Source organism: Schistocerca piceifrons, chromosome 2, assembly GCF_021461385.2.
Source record: "Schistocerca piceifrons isolate TAMUIC-IGC-003096 chromosome 2, iqSchPice1.1, whole genome shotgun sequence".
NCBI classification, from domain to species: Eukaryota; Metazoa; Arthropoda; class Insecta; order Orthoptera; family Acrididae; genus Schistocerca; species Schistocerca piceifrons.
The window spans coordinates 73,065,287-73,087,331 of NC_060139.1; the positions used below are offsets into that span (position 1 = coordinate 73,065,287).

Below are 22,045 nucleotides of genomic sequence, written 5' to 3' on the forward strand. Positions count from 1 at the left end.
GATGTAAAAAATCGACGCCATTGCGAGTTTTGATTCAAATTGTAAAATATAAGTGCATATGGAAGGAAATCAGTTAGTAGAACAATAAAATATTGTTCATTTCAAGAAGGTACGTCTTATTATACACCCAGCGATATACTGCTATTGTGATTTACTAATAAACACCAGCTGAGAACAGCTCCGACGGGAGCGTTCAGTTCTAGTGAAATAGTTCGATGTTTTCTTCGGAAAAGAAGTCACTTCATGGATCATTCAAATCCACAATAGTAACTGGACATTTCTCAGAACTGAAAGCAATCTGACTGCTATGCAACAGAGCCCCAAAGAATATTTCTCCGTACTTTGGTTACCACTTTCAGCTCAACACGGTATCTGGAGCAGATTTCTACAACAGCGGAAGCGTGTAATTGCTATCAGTTTCACACACTGCCCTGTGTACGCTGTATGTATTTACCCACAACAGTGAACATACAGTTACTCACACACATAGAAAGACAATACTAGGTGGTGTGGGGAAACATTTCAGTATAAAGGCCCTGTAGAGCTAAACAGTAATTAGCCTAGTAAGAAAGGAGTCAATATAATTGCTATCCACCCTATCCAAAAGATCATTTATGTAGATAGAAAATAACAGCGGACCTACCACACTTCCCTGGGGCACTCCAGATGATACCCTCACCTCCGATGAACACTCACCATTGAGGACAACGTACTGGGTTCTATTACTTAACAAGTCTTCGAGCCACTCACATACTTGGGGAACCAATCCCATATGCTCGTACCTTAGTTAGGAATCTGCAGTGGGGCACCGAATCAAGTGCTTTCCGGAAGTCAAGGAAGATGGAATCCGTCTGATACCCTTCATCCATGGTTCGCAAGATATCATGTGAAAAAAGGGCGAGTTGCGTTTTGCAGGAACGATGCTTTCTAAAGCCGTGCTGATGCATGGACAGCAACTTCTCTGTCTCAAGGAAATTCATTATATTCGAACTGAGAATATGTTCGAGAATCCTGCAACAAACCGATGTCAAGGATATTGGTCTGTAATTTTGAAGATCTGTCCTTCTACTCTTCTTATTTACAGGCCTTACCTGAGCTTTTTTCCAGTCGCTCGGGACTTTACGTTGGGCAAGAGATTCGCGATAAATGCAAGCTAAGTGAGGAGCCAATGCAGTAGAGTACTCTCTGTAAAACCGAATTGGAATCCCATCAGGACCTGGCGATATATTTATTTTCAACCCATTCAGCTGCTTCACAACCCCAGGGATGTCTATCACTACGTCCTCCATACGGGAATCTGTATGAGACTCAAACGGCGGTATGTTTGTACAATCCTCCTGCGTGAAAGATTTCTCAAATGCTAAATTTAAAATTTCAGCTTTCGTTTTGCTGTCTTCCAATGCCAGGTCAGACTGATCAGTGAGTGACTGGATGGAAGCCTTCGACCCACCTACCAATTTTACGTAAGACCAGAATTTCCTAGGGTTTTCAGCAAGATCTTTTGCTAAGGTATGATGGTGGTAGTGGTTGAATGCTTCGCCCATCGTTCTTTTTACAGCTGCACGAATCTCTACTAACTTTTGTCTGTCCTCATTCTCCCGATCTTTCTTGTACCGCGAGTGCAACTGCCTTTGCTTCCTGAGCATTCTCCGAATTTCGCTGTTAAACCACGGTGGGTCTTTTCCGTCCGTAACCCACTTTTCGGCACATACTTGTCCAATGCGTGATTTACAATTTGTTTAAAATTTGCCCATAATTCTTCCACCTCCATCGTAGCGGAAGTAAATGAAGTCGATTCATTTACTAAGTGGGATGCTAACAACTGCTTATCTGCTCTTTCTAGTAAGAATACTCTCCTAGCCTTCTCGACCGACTTTTTAACTTTCGTAACCGTAGTCGTAATGATATCATGATCACTAATCCCTGTCTCAACACCGACTCCGTCGATGAGGCCTGGTCTGTTCTACATCTACATCTACATCTACATTGATACTCCGCAAGCCACCCAACGGTGTGTGGCGGAGGGCACTTTACGTGCCACTGTCATTACCTCCCTTTCCTGTTCCAGTCGCGTATGGTTCGCGGGAAGAACGACTGTCTGAAAGCCTCCGTGCGCGCTCTAATCTCTCTAATTTTACATTCGTGATCTCCTCGGGAGGTATAAGTAGGGGGAAGCAATATATTCGATACCTCATCCAGAAACGCACCCTCTCGAAACCTGGACAGCAAGCTACACCGCGATGCAGAGCGCCTCTCTTGCAGAGTCTGCCACTTGAGTTTATTAAACATCTCCGTAACGCTATCACGGTTACCAAATAACCCGGTGACGAAACGCGCCGCTCTTCTTTGGATCTTTTCTATCTCCTCCGTCAACCCGACCTGGTACGGATCCCACACTGATGAGCAATACTCAAGTATAGGTCGAACGAGTGTTTTGTAAGCCACCTCCTTTGTTGATGGACTACATTTTCTAAGCACTCTCCCAATGAATCTCAACCTGGTACCCGCCTTACCAGCAATTAATTTTATATGATCATTCCACTTCAAATCGTTCCGTACGCATACTCCCAGATATTTTACAGAAGTAACTGCTACCAGTGTTTGTTCCGCTATCATATAATCATACAATAAAGGATCCTTCTTTCTATGTATTCGCAATACATTACATTTGTCTATGTTAAGGGTCAGTTGCCACTCCCTGCACCAAGTGCCTATCCGCTGCAGATCTTCCTGTATTTCGCTACAATTTTCTAATGCAGCAACTTCTCTGTATACTACAGCATCATCCGCGAAAAGCCGCATGGAACTTCCGACACTATCTACTAAGTCATTTATATATATTGTGAAAAGCAATGGTCCCATAACACTCCCCTGTGGCACGCCAGAGGTTACTTTAACGTCTGTAGACGCCTCTCCATTGATAACAACATGCTGTGTTCTGTTTGCTAAAAACTCTTCAATCCAGCCACACAGCTGGTCTGATATTCCGTAGGCTCTTACTTTGTTTATCAGGCGACAGTGCGGAACTGTATCGAACGCCTTCCGGAAGTCAAGAAAAATAGCATCTACCTGGGAGCCTGTATCTAATATTTTCTGGGTCTCATGAACAAATAAGGCGAGTTGGGTCTCACACGATCGCTGTTTCCGGAATCCATGTTGATTCCTACATAGTAGATTCTGGGTTTCCAGAAATGACATGATACGCGAGCAAAAAACATGTTCTAAAATTCTACAAGAGATCGACGTAAGAGATATAGGTCTATAGTTTTGCGCATCTGCTCGACGACCCTTCTTGAAGACTGGGACTATCTGTGCTCTTTTCCAATCATTTGGAACCCTCCGTTCCTCTAGAGACTTGCGGTACACGGCTGTTAGAAGGGGGGCAAGTTCTTTCGCGTACTCTGTGTAGAATCGAATTGGTATCCCGTCAGGTCCAGTGGACTTTCCTCTATTGAGTGATTCCAGTTGCTTTTCTATTCCTTGGACACTTATTTCGATGTCAGCCATTTTTTCGTTTGTGCGAGGATTTAGAGAAGGAACTGCAGTGCGGTCTTCCTCTGTGAAACAGCTTTGGAAAAAGGTGTTTAGTATTTCAGCTTTACGCGTGTCATCCTCTGTTTCAATGCCATCATCATCCCGTAGTGTCTGGATATGCTGTTTCATGGCTACCAGATCTAAAATATTTCCATTAACGTTGGCTGTCAATTTAGCTGCTCAAGACAGTTTTCGGATAATGTGTTCAAAAGTAATTCACACGACGGCTTGTCTGTACCACCTGTAATGAATCCATACTAGGTAGGTTGAAGTCGCCTCCGACTAATATAGCATGACCCGGGTACTTCTGCGATACAGAATGTAGACTCGCTTTGAATGATTCTAGAACTGTCACAGCGGAACCTGGTGGCCGGTAATAACACCCAACAATTAACTTTATTTCCCCTAGCCCTGTTAAGTGTGTCCAGATAACTTCACAATCACACTCTACTTCGACCTCAGTAGACACAATATACTTGTCAACTACAATGAAGACACCACCTCCTACGGTGTCTAATCTGTCTTTCTGATACACGTTCCAACCCTCACTAAATATTTCAGAACTTCCTGTCTCAGGGTTCAGCCAGGTTTTTCAGAAAAATGCAATGCACATAGTATCAGAAGAAAACGATTTCTTGAAATACTATCGGCAATTCCTTTCACATGAAATAAAGGGCTCTTTTTCCAATAGTCCTGCAACTTCCTCACCTTTACATTTCCCATGTGCAGGAAAACTCCCAAGAACACTAACAATTAGCCAACCGTCACATCTTTCCAACAATTTATTCATGATTGCTCTTTGGTTTCCACAGAAAGGAATAATTCAATTGCGTTTTGATTTGTTCCTTCTACAACTTTCAATAGAAATTCATCCGTCAGCAAAAGATGAAAATAATCTAAGGGAGTGTTTCCCGTTGGTTGAATTAGCAGTCCCTAATTTTTTATAAACGGGTAATTTACCATTCCAACTGGCTCACCTTCCCATGCAACACTTGTATCAGCTACGTTACCACTCCTTCTGCCCTTTCCCTGTCACTTGGATTCACAGCCATTTCTAGTCTCACCTAAAGCAAACCTGGCTCCGTCAGACTCTTTACTGGATTCCCACCCATACTCCCCACTGGCCAATTCCGTTTCCGATTGCTTTCTTCTAACAGGGTGTATACATGTACAAGGAAAAAAATTCCCGGATTTCCCGGTTAAAAATACACTTTATCCCAGATGAAAATACACTTTTTCTGTGTTATACTCTTCCTTGGCACTGTAAAACTCATCAGTCCTATGGTTTTGTATGCAGGTGTAGAATTTCCCAGCACTTTAGAAAATGAAACTCAGACGGGGGGAAGACACGTTTTGAAAGACCTTTGATGTGCAACATGTACGCTGCATATTTTCGTATTACGAAGGTATAAATTTGAATTCCACCAAACACCACATGTTACTTTCCGAAACATTGAAATCGAGATTGCGATGCGCTTTTGTAAGATGGCCATAGCTCCCGTGACGTGATCTCACCAGCTGATGGCAGCATAGGACCCATGATGTAGTGAGCCAATAGCAAGATCACTCTAAGTAGCGCAAACACACAAATTAGAAAAGTTAATGGTTTAAATTAATATACACAGCATTCACATATAATGTTGGTCTCGAAGATTAATAAACTGGAAAAGAAGCTAAGCTACCACATATAATGTTGATCTTTTTTGCGCGTGTTACACTTTAAGATACATCACACAAATGTGCCAGTAAAATTACGTAAATGTCTGATCTTTTGGGCTCGAAATTCCTCTAAATGGTCGTCCTCAAAGAGTTGATTTTTAAATGAGAGTAAAACGCTTTGTGATTTAAGAAACTCATCGTACATTCTCGCACATAGTTCATCTTGCGTAAAAGGAAATCTGCTTTGAATGTAACGCTTTTCAAACCACCATTCACAATATTTTCCCGTGACCTGTTGGAAATAAGTTCGTTTCAGCAGTTGCAAGAGAACGACAGTAACAGGCGTCACCGCGCTTGCGCAGCTAAGATGACGTAGGAAGCCCATATGTTCGTACGTGTAAAACATTAAAAGATCTTACGTGTGGCATAAAAGAAACAAGACATCAGATGATACTTCAAGAGCGTCGAAATTTCGTGAACCATACTAAAACGCATAATTCGGCTTAAAATGCACATTCATATGTAAATTTTCTTGGAGTACCAGTACTGTATTATCTCATGTTTGGTTCTTTATTATGGCATAACACCATACGTTAACTTGAAATACAGCGAACAGTTGAAACTAGCCAATAGTGTGAAATTAAACACTTAGTTTCAAATAAATTGACTGCCTTGGCAGTAAAGATTAACTTTAAGCCAAATCTCTTTACCAAACCGGCAAAAGTAACTTCATTGTTCTGTCAGAAAGGTAGAAATAAAATCTGAAGCTAATAACATATTTTAGCCTTCCATAATTATGCGAACGTATTTTAATTCATTTGATAGCTCCCGGCCACAAAAATCCTAACAGGCATAGGATTAAAAAAACAGCATAATCAAATGTCCTTGGAGAGGTTTGTCAAGTTGATAAAACGAAGAACGCGAGCAGCTGCTCGTGGGTCATCCGCTAAAAGGCATCTAGAGTACATGGCAGGCCAAGATCAAGGTGCAGTGTGTTAAAATCCGGACAGGACGTTAAAATGTGGCGGACCGTCAGCAATTGCCCACATGGGCAGAACGGCGCCGGCGCAGCCGTCAGCAGATGGTGATGGCTGAACCGGCAGTGTCCAATTCGTAACCGGGCCAAAACGACCTCCTCCCGCCGAGAAGGGCGTGAGGAGGACGGCCAAGCCGCGGGAAGAGGTTTCAAGGCCCGGTAAGTGCAGCCCAATCGGCATGCCACAGCGATAAAATGCGCCGACAAAGGACCCTGCTAAAATCTGATGAAGGGACACAACAAGAAGCTGTCTGAGGCTGGAGGACCGCAGCCTTGGCCGCGGCATCTGCAGCTTCGTTCCCAGGGATACCGACATGGCCAGGAACCCACATAAAGCTAACCGGAGAACCGTCATCCACCATCTGCTGAAGAGAGCGTTGGATCCGGTGCATGAAAGGGTGAACCGGATACGGATCACTAAGGCTCTGGAGTGCGCTCAGGGAATCGGAGCAGATGACATAAGCAAAATGTCGGTGGCGGCAGATGTAAAGAACAGCCTGGTAGAGGGCAAAAAAGCTCAGCTGTGAAGACCGAACAATGGCCATGGAGCCGGTACTTGAAACTTTGTGCCTCGACAATAAAAGAATACCCGACCCCGTCATTGGTCTTAGAGCCATCTGTATAAATGAAGGTCATATTAATGAACTTCGAACGAAGTTCGACAAAACGGGAGTGGTATACTGAACCGGGGGTAACCTCCTTTGGGAGCCAGCTGAGGTCAAGGTGAACGCGAACCTGAGCCTGGAGCCAAGGTGGCGTTTCGCTCTCGCCCACTCGAAAGGTTGCAGGGAGTGAAAAATCAAGGTGTTGAAGGAGGCGATGAAAGCGAACTCCAGGGGGTAGCAGGGCAGAGACATACAACCCGTATTGACGGTCGAGAGAGTCGTCAAAAAAGGAATGATAAGACGGGTGGTCGGGCATTGACAGTAGCCAACAGGCATACCGACAAAGCAGTATATCGCGCCGGTAGGTTAGTGGCAATTCACCAGTTTCAGCCTGAAGACTCTCGACGGGACTAGTATAAAACGCTCCGATCGCAAGACGTAAACCCCGATGTTGTATGGAGTTGAGGCGGCGTAAGATGGATGGCCGTGCAGAGGAGTATATGAAGCTCCCATAATCCAGCTTGGAGCAGACGATCGACCGATATAGGCGAAGTAGGACGGTTCGATCCCCTCCCCACGACATACCACTGAGAACACGGAGGACATTTAGAGAACGGGTACAACGGGCAGCCAAATATGACATGTGGAGACCAGCTAAGTTTCCTGTCAAATGTAAGACCTAAAAATTTTGTTGTCTCCACGAATGGGAGAGCAACGGGACCGAGTCGTAAGGACGGTGGGAGAAACTCTTTGTAGCGCCAGAAGTTAATACAGACCGTCTTCTCGGCAGAAAAACGGAAGCCATTGGCGACACTCCAGGAGTAAAGATGGTCAAGAGAACGCTGAAGACAGCGCTCCAGGAAACATGTACGCTGCGCGCTGCAATAGATGGTAAAATCGTCCACGAAAAGGGAGCCTGATACTTCAGCTGGGAGGCAATCCATTATTGGATTGATCGCTATGGCGAAGAGAGCGATACTCAAAACTGAGCCCTGTGGCACCCCGTTCTCCCGGCGAAAGGTGTCTGACAGGACAGAACCCACATGTATCCTGAACTGTCGATCCATTAAAAAGGAACGAATAAAAAGAGGGAGGCGACCGCGAAGGCCCCATGTATGCATGGTGCGGAGAATGCCCGCCCTCCAACAGGTGTCGTAAGCCTTCTCCAAATCAAAGAACACAGCCGCGGTCGGGCGCTTCCGCAAGAAGTTATTCATAATGAAGGTCGACAAGGTAACCAGATGGTCAACAGCAGAGCGGCGCCTACGAAATCCACATTGTACATTGGTAAGTAGGCGTCGAGATTCGAGCAGCCAAACCAAACAAGAGTTAACCATTCGCTCCATCACCTTAAAGACACAGCTGGTAAGCGAGATGCGTCGATAACTGGAAGGCAAGTGCTTGTCCTTCCCCGGCTTAGGAGTCGGTACAACAATAGACTCGCGTCAGCATGCGGGAACATGTCCCTCAATCCAGATGCGATTATAAGTACGAAGAAGGAAACCTTTACCCGCAGGAGAAAGGTTCTTCAGCATCTGAATATGAATAGAATCAGGCCCTGGAGCGGAGGACCGTGATCGGCCAAGTGCGTTTTCGAGTTCCCGCACGGTGAATGGGGCATTATAACTTTCACGATTCGAAGAGCGGAAGTTAGGTGGCCTGGCCTCCTCTGCCCGTTTGCGGGGGAGGAAGGCAGGGTGGTAATGAGCGGAGCTCGAAACCTCTGCGAAAAAGCGGCCGAAGGCATTGGAGACAGCCTCAGGGGCCACAAGGACGTCATTCGCGACTGTCAAGCCAGAAACTGGTGAGTGGACCTTAGTGCCAGATAGCCGGCGCAGGCTACCCCAGACAACAGAAGAAGGAGTAAAACTGTTGTGTCCGAAAGAAAAGTAGGGGCGCCAGTATTGAGGCAGACAAGATTGAGCTGGTTGAAAAGGTCTGCTAACAGGGAGCCCCTCGGGCAGGATGCTGGAGAGCCCCAAAGGGGATGGTGGGCATTGAAGTCTCCAGTTAACAAAAATGGTGCAGGTAGCTGAGCAATATTTTGAATCATGTCTGCCCTGGTAACGGCAGACGACGATGGAGTGTAAACGGTACAAATGGAAAATGTGAACGTGGGGAGAATAATTTGGACGGCAACTGCCTGCAGGCCGGTGTGCAATGTGATGGGATCGTAGTAAATATCATCTCAGACCAGCAACATAACCCCTCCATGAGCCGGAATACCTGCCACAGGGGGTAGGTCAAAACGCACAGAGGCTTTGTGTGCCAAGTCAATTTGATCGCATGGGCGTAGCTTCGTTTCCTGGAGAGCTACGACGAGCGGACAGTGCAAGCGCAGCAGCAACGTTAAGTCCTCTCGGTTGGAGCGAATGCCGCGAATATTCCAATGAAGAAGTGCCATCGTGAGAAGAAAAAGAAAAAGGAGAAGCAAGAAGGGGTCACCTCGAAGGCCGCTGAGGGCCCGGCTTCGAGCGAGCACTGCCGCTGCTATCAGTAGGCAGACAGTCATCGTCCATTGGTTCTATAGGTTCATCGGCCATCTTGGTAAGATGGCCGGGAGGGGGAGCTTCCTCCGGCGGTGATCGGCCAGATGGTCGGCTACCAGCAGTGCGGCCAGGCGAAACTGATGACGGCCTGGGGCGGCAACCGCTGGGTGGCGCAGAAGGAGAACTGTGCTTCCTATGAGCCTTCTTGGAAGGTCGTTTGGTGGAAGTACTGGTCGATGGCTGGGAGTTCGAGGTACGTAGGAAGTCTGCACGGGACGGTTCCTTCTTGAAGGCCCATGCATCTGACTTCTGGGTCTTCATCGTGGCAGAAGCTGATGAAGGGGCTTGTGTCTGTGGGGTGACGGGAGGAAGAGGAGACATCGACCGCGCGATCTTAGCACTGGCCGAATGGACGACCGTGGTGCTGAAGGTCAGATCGCATGTCTGGGTTGCCACCTCCCTGGCAGTCCGAGGAGAGGCGAGGACAGTACTGTATTTCCCCGCTGGAAGCAGTGTGGGCTTCCTACTAGCAAATAGCTTGCGAGCAGCCAAGGTGGACACTTCCTCTTTGACCCGAATTTCTTGGATACAGCGTTCTTCCTTATAGATGGGACAGTCGCGGGAGGACGCCGCATGGTCACCCTGACAGTTCACACAACGAAGAGACGGAGGTGGACAGTCACCCTCATGGGCATCCCTGCCACAAGTGACACATTTAGCCGCATTGGAACAAGACTGGCGAGTGTGATTAAAACGCTGACACTGGTAGCAGTGCGTAGGTGTCGGGACATAGGGGCGAACAGAAATAACCTCGTAGCCCGCTTTGATGCGCGGTGGCAGCTTAACACTATCAAAGGTCAAGAAAAGTGTCCAGGTCAGTACAAGGTCATTGTTGACCTTTTTCATGACCCTATGGACAGCCGCCACGCCCTGCTCAGCGAGGAAAGACTGAATCTCCTCGTCAGTCAATCCACCGAGTGATATAGTATAAACCACACCACGAGACGAATTCAAAGTTCGGTGAGCCTCCAGCCGGACAGGAAACGTGTACAGGAGTGTGGCTCGAAGCAGTTTTTGTGCCTGAAAGGCGCTCTCAGTTTCTAGTAACAAGGTACCATTACGCAACCTTGTACAAGACTTAACAGTTCCGGCTATGGCATCTACGCCCTTCTGGATAACGAAAGGGTTGACAGAGGAAAAATCCTTTCCGTCCTCAGATCGAGAAATGACGAGGAACTGTGGGGCAGGCGGTAGTACTTTTGTCACTGGTGGCTGGTCAAGTTTCCGTTTGTGGGCAGAAGTTGAGAGAGAAGAAGAAGAGAAATCCATTGCGGAGGAATCCCCCATGATTGCCAGCATCTCCGACGGCGCGCTCCTTCCTTGTGGGGACCCTCTCAGAGGGCACTCCCGCCTTAGGTGAATGTTGACACCTCAGGTCACACCTCCCGAGAAACAGACGGAGGGACCTATCGGCATGGTCAGAAGGTATCAGCTCAGGCAATCACCCCTCCCTGGGCCTGGGGGTACGTGCGTGCCTTACTTGTCTACCCAGGGCAGGGAATTACGCATTACCCCGTCACCGGCTACGCGTGCGAACGCGTGGGTCGGCCTTCAGGCGCGCACAGGGAGGAAGGAAGAAGAGGAAAAAGAAGAGAGAGAGGACAGACTGTCTCAAACGCCGCGGCGGAGACCAGAGAAGGCAAGGAGAAGAAGGCAAGGGAAAGAGTAAGGAAGACAGTGAGATGGAGAAGAACAAAGAAAGGAACCAACCAAAGGAAGGAAGAAACGAGAAGAAGTGAAAAACCAAAATGACCTCAAATATAGGTCGTGGAACCGTCCGTCTCCGGACGTAGGCGCTAACTACCCCCTTGAGGGGGAGGGACTCCTTTTAGTCGCCTCTTACGACAGGCAGGAATACCTCGGGCCTATTCTAACCCCCGGACCCGCAGGGGGAAACAATCACTGAACGTAAACACAGGTCATGTGGACGCTCCCCACCACAACTCAGACTGCTCTGTGCATCAGCCCCAGATTTACTATTATTTCCCAACTGGGGCAATATTAAATAGTGGCGCCCAGCCACATTTCAGTAACCAGAAGCGGGAGAAGTATTACTCAAACGCGACTCAACTGCGCATGCGCAAGAGCCCGCCCGCAACAGCTCAAACGAATCTAATTTAAACAGTTGTCACATCACGGTGATCGTAGGCAGTTTGTTGTTATAAAGCATTGCATAGTCTTCCTAAAGCCTTTGACACACTTTGCTGTTGGCAGACGCTTGTATGAGCACTGATTTGTTGTTGTATACAGTGCAATTCCTTTGCAACTTAAGTTTTATTTTTGTTTTCTTTTTTCTCTCGTTCATGTTTTGTTGCTGCAGTATTATTCTGCAGTAGCGGGATACAGTAATATCCTTTGTTAGAGTATTGGTTCTTACCAGTCAAAATCACAAAAATTTAACTGAAAGCTATATCAATGAAAAATTCCCGGAATTCTAAACAATTCCCGGGTTTTTCCCGGTTTTCTCCAGGATGAAAAAATTCCCGGGTTTTTCCCAGATTTCCCGGGTCGTATACACCCTTTCTAATATTCATAATAATTCCGCATCCATTAGTTTTTGTATGTTTATTGTGTCCCATATTTTACGTTCCTTAGGTTCTGAAGGGTCCGCCGTGTCACGATTGTTTTCCATTTACAGTCTCACAACAGAGAAAAACTACAGAGAAAATACGCGAACCGCATCCGTAAAAATTGAAAACAATACATTCTTAGAGTGCCTGCGCAATAAACCACACCAAATGGCTGCGCCCGACTAAACTGCGGTGCCTCGCAACAGCCGAGTCTCTCGCCGCGCAGGCGCACCTACAGCATGTGCACCAGTATTGGCTGGGTGCGCTGGTGCGCCGATGGCAGCAAATGTGTTAAAATAATAAGGTGTAAACTAGGTCACAGTGGCAGCGAGTCATACTGTAACAGTGCTACTGCTCTGAAACTGTGGTACAGAAGCCACGAAACACGTTTGTGTTGTAAGCTCATTAGATGTCATGGTAAATCAACACATATTTGTCAATTATAAAATTGTACAGAATGCAACAGGTTATGTCTGCCATGGGCTTAATAAATGTATATGTTATTATAGTGATACAACATAATACATTAAAAACACTAATAAATTTTAAATTGTTAAAAAGGAAATAGTTAAGTGATAATATGTGATTCTGATATGCTCTTGTAGTATGTTTAGATAAAAAATAATAACATACGCAAGAAGAACCTGCCTTATGGAGCTACAAAATAATACAAAATTGATAAAATAATTAGGGAAATATGCCAAACGCATGAAACAAACAACTGAAGTAAGTAATCAACATCCTGTGTTGGCGTAGCTGCCAGAATGTAGCATACACAAGAAGTCTGAGGAACTTAAACCGCTGGAGGGTCTCTTGTACCCTGTGACGCACCATTCCAAGGAAAGAATAATAAAACACTGTAGCAGTCACTTAATAAGATTAATATAGTATATTACTTAAACAGACAAGGGACAATCAATGAGAGTAATACAATCAATACAGGAAAATGAAGCAATTATGTAGTGAACTCTCATAATATATACTAATAAGATGTAGATGTTAATCAACGTTGGAACACAAACATTTCCATTCAAAAAGGCTAATTCATTAGATCCACCTTACAATTTAATAATATCTCAATTAAGGTACCTTTCAGTCTAGCCACTGCTAATTCCTCAAATTCAGAAAGAGAAATAGTCATCAAAGGAGGCTTTCTATACAGCTGCACATCATGTGGATACAGTTCTGCCAGTCCATCCACAATGGCTTTTGCTACTCTCCTTTTCTTTCGTGATATATCCATGGTAACTGGTAATAAAAATGTGGAAATTAATATTCACTGCTCAATAATATGAAAATATACACTGATCAGCCACAACATTATGACCACCAACCTCCTAGTGATATAAACCCGTCCAGTTGACAGCAACGTCACCTGACGAGGAATAACAGCTAGTCAGAGACCCACACGATGCGTGCAATATCAGTGAACATGTTGTCCGTGTGTAGAATGGGCAAGGCTTGTGATCTATCCAAGTTTGACCAAGGGCAGACTGTGACTGCCTGGAGGCATGGCATGGGCATTTCAGAAACTGCGCGACTATTAGAGTGTTCAAGAATTGCTTTGGTGAGTTTCTTCAACACGTGGCTAAACAAAGGTGAAACCATGTCCACACATCGTGGCGTTGGGCACTGACCCCTCACTGCAGATACTGGATGTTGCAGAATGGACATACCGGTAAAATAGGACAGACAGTGCACTGTGGTAGAACTAACTTAAATGCTGGGCAGAGTACATGTGTCTATCAACACACAGTGCACCAAACACTTCTCACAATGGACCTCTGCAGCCAACAACCCATGCATGTGCCAAAGTTAACACCACGACACTGGCAACTACGACTGAAATGGACATGTGACCATCAGCACTGGAAGTTGGTGCAAAGGCAGTTCGTTGCACGGTCTGACGAATTCCAATATTTCTTCATCATGCTGATGGGTGGGCACACTCATCCATCGTCTTCCAGGGGAACAGCTCCCTGACACATGTACTGCAGGACGATGACAAACTGGAGGCAGCTGCATTATGCTCTGGGAAACATTCACATGGGCATCTGTGGATCTAGTGGAGCTTGTGCAAGATGCCATGAAAGCCAAGGAGTATCTTACATGGTTGCAGACCATGTCCACCCCTTCATGATGATCATATTTCCCCACAGAAATGGCATTTTTCAACAAGAAAATACGCCACATCACAAATCCAGCAGTGTGAGAGTGGTTCAAGGAACACAGTGGTGAGTTCCAACTGATGTGCTGACCTCCCAACTCACCAGATCTGAAGCCGATCAAACACACCTGGGATGTGATTGAATGTAGTAGCACAGCTCATTGCCACATTCCCTGAAATTCACGGGAAACAGGTGACACGTGTGCAGATGTGGTTGCGTCATTGTTATCCGTGCCCAAGGTGGACATACTGGCTATTACATAGGTGGTTGTAATGTTCTAGCTGATCAGTGTATTAGTAAAGCAATAAACAATAGGAAGTCCAGGATGGAATAACAACAATATGGGAAGGCTAGAATGCTATTCGTTATGTATAGGAGGCATTGAGTCACAGATACAGGAAAAAATCTAGAAATATTTTACCTTTTGCATAAAGTATTTCTTCAGGAATAGAAAACCCTCTCATATTCACATAATAACTTACACACTTAAGGCAAATGTCTCTTTAGCGGAGATAATGGCCACGTATGTATGTGAGTTTTCTACTTCTGATGAAATACTTTGCACGATAGCTGAAATATTTCTAGCATTCTTTTTCATTATGCCTATCTGTGACTCCATGACTCCACTATGTGGGGAGTAGCAATATATCCTTTTCATACGGTTGTTAATGGAGCATTGGTTTTATCAGATATACTATCCAGAATAACATTGAAGAATAACTTCTTACTGAGTATTTCAGAGCAATCACATTTCTGTGGTGTTTGTTGCTCAAATTTTACAGTGTTATTCCTTTCCATACCACCCTATAGTAAATTTAAGAAAAGCAAGATTCCACAACATACTGAGCACACAGAAGCTCACACTGTCATACATTACCTTTTCCTGAAAGGAAAAATTGCTGCAAGTAGTCGTGATGAGCTTATTGCTATGCATGACGACAAAATACATTGAAGTATGACATTCTGTTAATGTTGCATAGGTGTTTATGTGGGCAAACAAGTTTTGAATATGACCTAAGAAAAATACTGACCAGCTCTCAGTGAGGAACCATGGATTGCTACGGAAGTGAATGCCATGGATGTTTACGACTGTATCGTTTCTGAAGCCAAAAATAGAAAAGGTTCCCACTAGTAATGAGTGAATATAGGCCTAATATGGATAGAAAAAAATCTGCTTACCAAGAGGCAGCAGCAGGAGAGAACACACAAGAGATGTAGAAATGTATGAGCTTTCAGAGGTGGTGGGTCCTTCTGGCAGAAGGTTGAAGGGAATAGAACAGGAATGAAGAAAGAGGATCGGTGAGATTTTAGAGCTGGGAAGAGTTCAGGAAAATTCACCCACGACCACAGATCAAGGGAGACTTATAGGACACAATGAGAATGAAAGACCAATTGTTGGAACCTCCACAGAACAAGATTTGAATGCCACAGAACTTAAAAGTTGGAAGGGAAAACCAAACCCCGAAGATTCTTAAGAGTGGAAAACTAAGTGTATTACACATTACACATGGTAGACAGGTATTTGGAGGGAGGGGGGGGGTGGGGGGGGGGAGTGGAGGAAGGCAAAATAATACAGGTCCGGAAAAAAAAAAAAAAAAAAAAAGTAAGATAAAAGGAAATGCAGAAAAGGAGTAGCTAATTAAAAGAAATGCTGAAACCACAGAAATTAACGAAAGGTAGGTGGTGAGAACCTAGCACATATTGTAAAGCCATTTGCCACCTGTGATGTTCAGAGAAACCGGTGTCATGAGGGGGAATCCAGTAGTAAAGAGACAGTAATAAACATAACACACAATCTTGTGCATACACCTGCTTGGCAAGTACTGTGCTTCCTTACACCTGAGCAACAACAGCACCAAAAGAGAAAATGCTGCAGCTTTCCCAGATAGCCTTTCCTGGGTTTCCGATCACCATGCTTAGTGTGCCATTAAGACTCAAAGACCAAGCAGCAAGCAAGTAAGTAATGGAACAGTGCCATAAAGTGGCTTGCAGAGTGTCGAAGACGTAGATGTAGGTGAAGCACTAACATGACCATTACAAGCAAAAATGCAAATAGTTTTATTTTAGTTTTTCACGTCCTCTGTGGTTGCATTCACTGCAAGTCGCCATGATGTGGAATGTGTCAGCAGGTACAAACCAGACACATTTTCTCCGTGAGACCAATGGCTACATGATGGCCATTTACATAAACAGATTAATTCTTAATCTACAACAAACACTGATAAACTTAATCTGACCTTTATCTGCAAGAGTAAGTTAAGTTGTGAACAAAAGACACTTCGTACATAATGTTATATTTACAAATACTAGCAATTATTTATAAACTGTGTCTGATTTTTACAGCAATTTTCATAAGAGTGTAAATGTGCTGTGAGGCAGTTGTTAGTGTTACCTAAATTTTTACACAGTGCCTAGTACTTGAAGTTCGTGTATGGACACCACGTTATTCCTTACACGACATTTCTGTAAGAGTACTTTGTGGCTGTGCATGGAACTGTGCCAAAAAATTGTTCCATATGACATCAATAAATGTAAGTTTGCAAAGCTGATTTTCTAATGCTTCCATCTATATCTCCACTTATACGCTGCAAGCTACCATGAAGAGCGTGTCAGAAGCTACATCCTATTGTACCAGTTATTAGAGTTTCTTCCCATTCCATTCATGTATGGAGTGCAGGAAGGATTGTCTGAATGCCTCTATGCATGCTCTACTTATTCTAAGCTTATCCTCACAATCCCTTTTGATCAATATGCCTATATTGTAGTATATTCCTAGAGTTCATCATTTAATGTTGGATCTTGAAACTTTGTTAGTAGACTTTCTCGGGATAGCTTACGTCTATCTTCAAGAGTCTGCCACTCCAGTTCTTTCAACATCTCACTGAACCTGTCCCATGGGTCAGACAAAACCAGGAACCATTTGTGCTGCTCTTCACTGAATAATTTCAATATCCCCGTCAATCCCCTTCAGTAACAGCCACACACACTTGAGCAATAGTCTAGTCAGTTGAACGAGTGATTTGTAAGCAATCTCCTTTGTAGCCTTTGTAGTCTCATCGCATTTCCCCAGGATTCTACCAATAAACTGAAGTCTACCACCCACTTTATCCATGACTCAGTCTATATGATCATTCAATTTCATATCCCTACACAAAGGTATCAGGTCTAGAAGTATGAAACCGGAATTTCAGTATAGATGGTGCTAGCCGTCAGTGTAGGACCTGTGAGACTGCTCCTGCGGGGCCATCTGCTTCCTGTAACGGCTGACGAGGAATGTCAACACACCATAACCCAAGTTCCATACATCGGTATCTGTTTCAAACCTGTGTAAACATGTCGAGTTTTGTGCCTGCGAACTACATTTTGCGGACAGCAATGGTTTTCTGTTATCATTTGAAGAAAACTGTTGCAGAATCGCATCAAATGCTTGTCGAAGCTTTCAGTGAACATGCTCTTGGGAAAACAGTGTTTCAAGCAGTTCAAAAACTTCAAAAGTGGTGATTTTGACATGAGAAACGACAAGCGCAGGAAACCACCACAAAGTTTGAAGACAAAGAATTGCAGGCCTAATTGGATGAAGATGATACTCAGACTCAACAGGAATTTGTGGAACATTGAATGTTACGCAAAAAAAAAAAAAAAAATCTCTTCGGTTGAAAGCTACGGGGAAGGTGCAGAAAGTGAGAAAATGGGTTCCAGATGAATTGAATGAAAGACAGCAAGCAAATCAGAAGACCACATGTGAAATGCTGGTGATGAAAAATGGATATATGTTGAGAATCCTACGCACTGTAAATCATGGGTGAATCCAGGCAAACCATCAACATCCACTACAAGACCAACTTGCTTTGGAAAGAAGACGATGCTCTGTGTTTGGTGGGATCAGAAGGGAGTAACGTATTATGAGCTGCTAAAACCTGGTGAAATCATTAACACTGATAGCTATCAACAGCAAATGATTGTTTTAGATAGAGCATAACATGAAAAATGATGGGAATATGGAAAAAGGCAACACAAAATCATATTGCTACGTGATAAAGCACCATCACACAGCAAAACAGGTGAGGGAAACGATTGAGGCATTCAGTTGGGAAATACTAGGGCATGTGCTTATTCTCCAAACTTGGCTCCATCTGATTATCACCCATTTGTATCACTGGGAGACACACCCAATGAATAACGCTTCAATTCGCATGAAAATGTACAAAAATTGCTCACTGACTGGTTCGCTTCAGAAGAAGAACTGTTTCTTTGGTGTGGCATTCATAGCCTGCTGGAGAGGTGGGAGAAATGTATAAATAGCAAGTTGCCAATCTTTGCATCACTTAGAAATCTTATCAAGATCTGGCTGAATATTTATGCAGCTTCTTTCAGACAGTACTTCATTATAGATAACTGCATCATCTGCAAGAAGTCTAAATTACTATTTATATTGTCTAGATCACTAATATACAACATGAACAGCAAGGAATCCAACACACTTCCCTGGGGCACACTCGAAGTTACTTCTACATCTCACGAAATACCAATCACCAACTTTCTCCTCCAAATGCAAAAATATTTTGTTGACACCGACCTACGTAGGGAGAAACGATCGCCACTATAAAATAAGGGAAATCAGAGCTCGTACAGAAAGATATAGGTGTTTCTTTATGTGTGTTATACGAGATTGGAATAATTATGAATTGTGAAGGATGAACCCTCTGCCAGGCACTTAAATGTGATTTGCAGAGTATCCATGTAGCTGTCTCACTATTGACTTCCTGCCCAAAAGTATGTGCAGAGAGTAGACAAAAACATGGAAACACCAAAATCACAACACATTGCCATGCCTAATATAATGTAGGAAAACTATTGCCATTCAAAACAGTAGTGGCTGCCCTGACAACTTGGAACACAGTATGACCTCTTTGTCAGTGCACTCCTGCTTAATCTCTGATGTGTCCACATGCATGATGCCACTGCATGTTTCTATTCCTTGACCACAGGTAAGGGTATGGGGGATTTCATATACAATATGATACTCAACTAACAGTTTTTGACTTCAGCAGGTTGGTGGCTTGTTATGACGTCACTATTGCTTTTTGAAATTTTGTAGGTAGCAGGAGTAAAAGGCTATTTACAACTTTAACAGAAAGCAGATGGCAGCTAGAAGAATTGAGGGACATGAAAGAAAGATGTGGTTGAGAAGGGAGTGAGACAGGGTTGCACATAACCCCAATATTACTCAGTCTGTACATTTAGTAAACAGTAAAGAAAACCAAAGAAAAATCTGGAGTAGGAATCAAATTCCAAGGAGAAGAAATAAAAACAATGAGGTCTGCTGATGACACTGTAATTCTGTCAGAGACTGTATACGATTTGGAAGAGCAGTTGAAAGGAATGGGCAAGGTCTTAAAAGTAGGATATAAGATGACAATCAATAAAAGCAAAATAAGGATATGTACACAAATTTAATCAGGTGGTAATGAGGGAATTAGATTAGGGAATGATACCCTTTAAGCAGTAGATCCATTTTGCTATTTGGCCAGCAAAATAACAGATGACCTGGCAATGGCAAGAACAGCATTTCTGAAGGAAAGAAATTTAATATCAAATAGTCATTAAGTCTTTTCTGAAGGTATCTGTATGAAGTGCAGCTATGTACAGAAGTGAAAGATGGAAGATAAACAGTGCAGACAAGAAGAGAGTAGAAGCTTCTGAAATGTGGTGCTACAGAAGAATGCTGAAGATCAGATAGGTAGATCATGTAAGTACTGAAGCAGAACTGGTGAGAAAAGAAATTTGTGACAGAACCTGACTAGAGGAAGAGATTGGTTGATTAGACACGTTCTGAGATATCAGGGGATCATCAATTTAGTATTGGAGGAAAGGGTGAGTGGTAAAAATCATAGAGGGAGACCAAGAGATGAATACAGTGAGCAGATTCAGAAGGATGTAAACTGCAGTAGTTATTGGGAGATGATGAGGCTTCCAGAGGACAGAGTACCCTGTACATCTGCATCAAACCAGTCTTTGGATAGAAGACCATTATTGTGTAACAGTGACAGTTCCTTTAGAAGTTTATTTGCAAAAACTTTATACCAGGAGGTTCTCTCCCCATCATGCACTGTTCTGATGGATATGTATCCATGACTTGCTACTTCAATTATTCTTCTCAACTTGAGCCACAGTTCTTCAATCCAGTGAAATGTTTCAATTTCCTTCCAGAGATGTGACATTACATACTGCCTCTCTATTTAGTTAAATGAACATATCAATCTTCCTACTTATTTTAGTTGTCCTTTGTGCTTTAGTAATCATTGTTGCTACAACCACATTGTGGTCACCTACACCAATTCCAATGTGGACATCTTCAAATAGGTCATGTATATTTGTTCCCTAAGATCTAATATATCAGTCATGGGTGGGTTTTGGAACTCTGTTCTGAGCAGTTTTCAAATGAAGCATTAAGTGTTGTTTCACTTAATGTATCGGTGTGCTCACTACTTACAAACTGTAACTATCCCACCTGACTGTTTATTGATCAAAGTCTCCAATGACAGTATGACTGGGGTATATATGTACAAGAGAGCTTACGTTTCCTCTAAATTTTTTGGTAATATCTGGGGATGAGTCTGACAATCAACTGAAACACCCAATTATAAGTTTATGTAAACCCTTGATACAGAGTCTTGACCAATCTTTTATCTCGGTGGATTTCAGTTTGTCTACTGCACCAGACCCATCGCCTCTATTTTCTACTTGCCTTCCCTTTAGATATAGACATTCATTTAATGTAAAACTCTCATTGCTGGCAATTTAGACTTCTTAGCAGATTTTTACATCTAGTATTGTGTGAGCTCCAGCACTACTTCTGAATATTTCGGCAACTGGTCACTAGGATTTCAATTGAATCATCTGTGTGTGGGTGGAGGGGAAGGAGCATTTTGTTGGGTCTTACATTAATACTTCAGGCTCTCCTATAACTATTATAATCTCTGATGTGTAGTGCACCACTGATCCACATAGAGGGCACTACAATTCTCAGCAATATGGCCCCAGTACAAGAGATTGTAGCCTAATTTATCATAGAAAGAATATTTGTAATGTTTAGTTCAACCCTTCTACTCAGCCCAAAACAGGGAGGAATCTGCTTGGGGACAATGATGCTAACTGTGAGCAGTCTGTAAGCAATGTTGACCTCAACCTAATCTGCAGTCGCTGGAGCGATTCAAGTATGACCTTGAAGCTCAGACAAAAGGCATCGTTTGTTCCAATGTACGCCACTGTATGCAGTTTTAATAGAGGGAAACATTCCACATGGGAAAAATATATCTAAAAACAAAGATGATGTGACTTACCAAACGAAAGGGCTGGCACGTCGATAGACACACAAACAAACACAAACATACACACAAAATTCTAGCTTTCGCAACCAATGGTTGCTTCGTCAGGAAAGAGGGAAGGAGAGGGAAAGACGAAAGGATTTGGGTTTTAAGGGAGAGGGTAAGGAGTCATTCCAATCCTGGGAGCGGAAAGACTTACCTTAGGGGGAAAAAAGGACGGGTATACACTCGCGCGCGCGCGCACACACGCGCGCACACACGCGCGCACACACACACACACACACACACACACACACACACACACACACACACACACATATCCAGACACAAGCAGACATATATGTGCGCGCGCAAGTGTATACCCGTCCTTTTTTTCCCCTAAGGTAAATCTTTCCGCTCCCGGGATTGGAATGACTCCTTACCCTCTCCCTTAAACCTAAATCCTTTCGTCTTTCCCTCTCCTTCCCTCTTTCCTGACGAAGCAACCATTGGTTGCGAAAGCTAGAATTTTGTGTGTATGTTTGTGTGTCTATCGACGTGCCAGCGCTTTCGTTTGGTAAGTCACATCATCTTTGTTTTTAGATATACTGTATGCA

General features: G+C 43.8%; 1 protein-coding gene across 1 annotated transcript in view; it reads right to left on the reverse strand.

The window, feature by feature from the left end:
• LOC124776657 (DNA primase large subunit) overlaps positions 1-22,045 on the reverse strand; it is a 91,471-nt gene that overhangs the window by 68,041 nt on the left and 1,385 nt on the right. The window contains exon 2 of the mRNA XM_047251748.1: positions 13,043-13,201. Within this exon, the coding sequence (XP_047107704.1) occupies positions 13,043-13,196 (154 nt within the window). The 5' untranslated portion in view covers positions 13,197-13,201. The remainder of the gene's footprint in view (positions 1-13,042; positions 13,202-22,045) is intronic.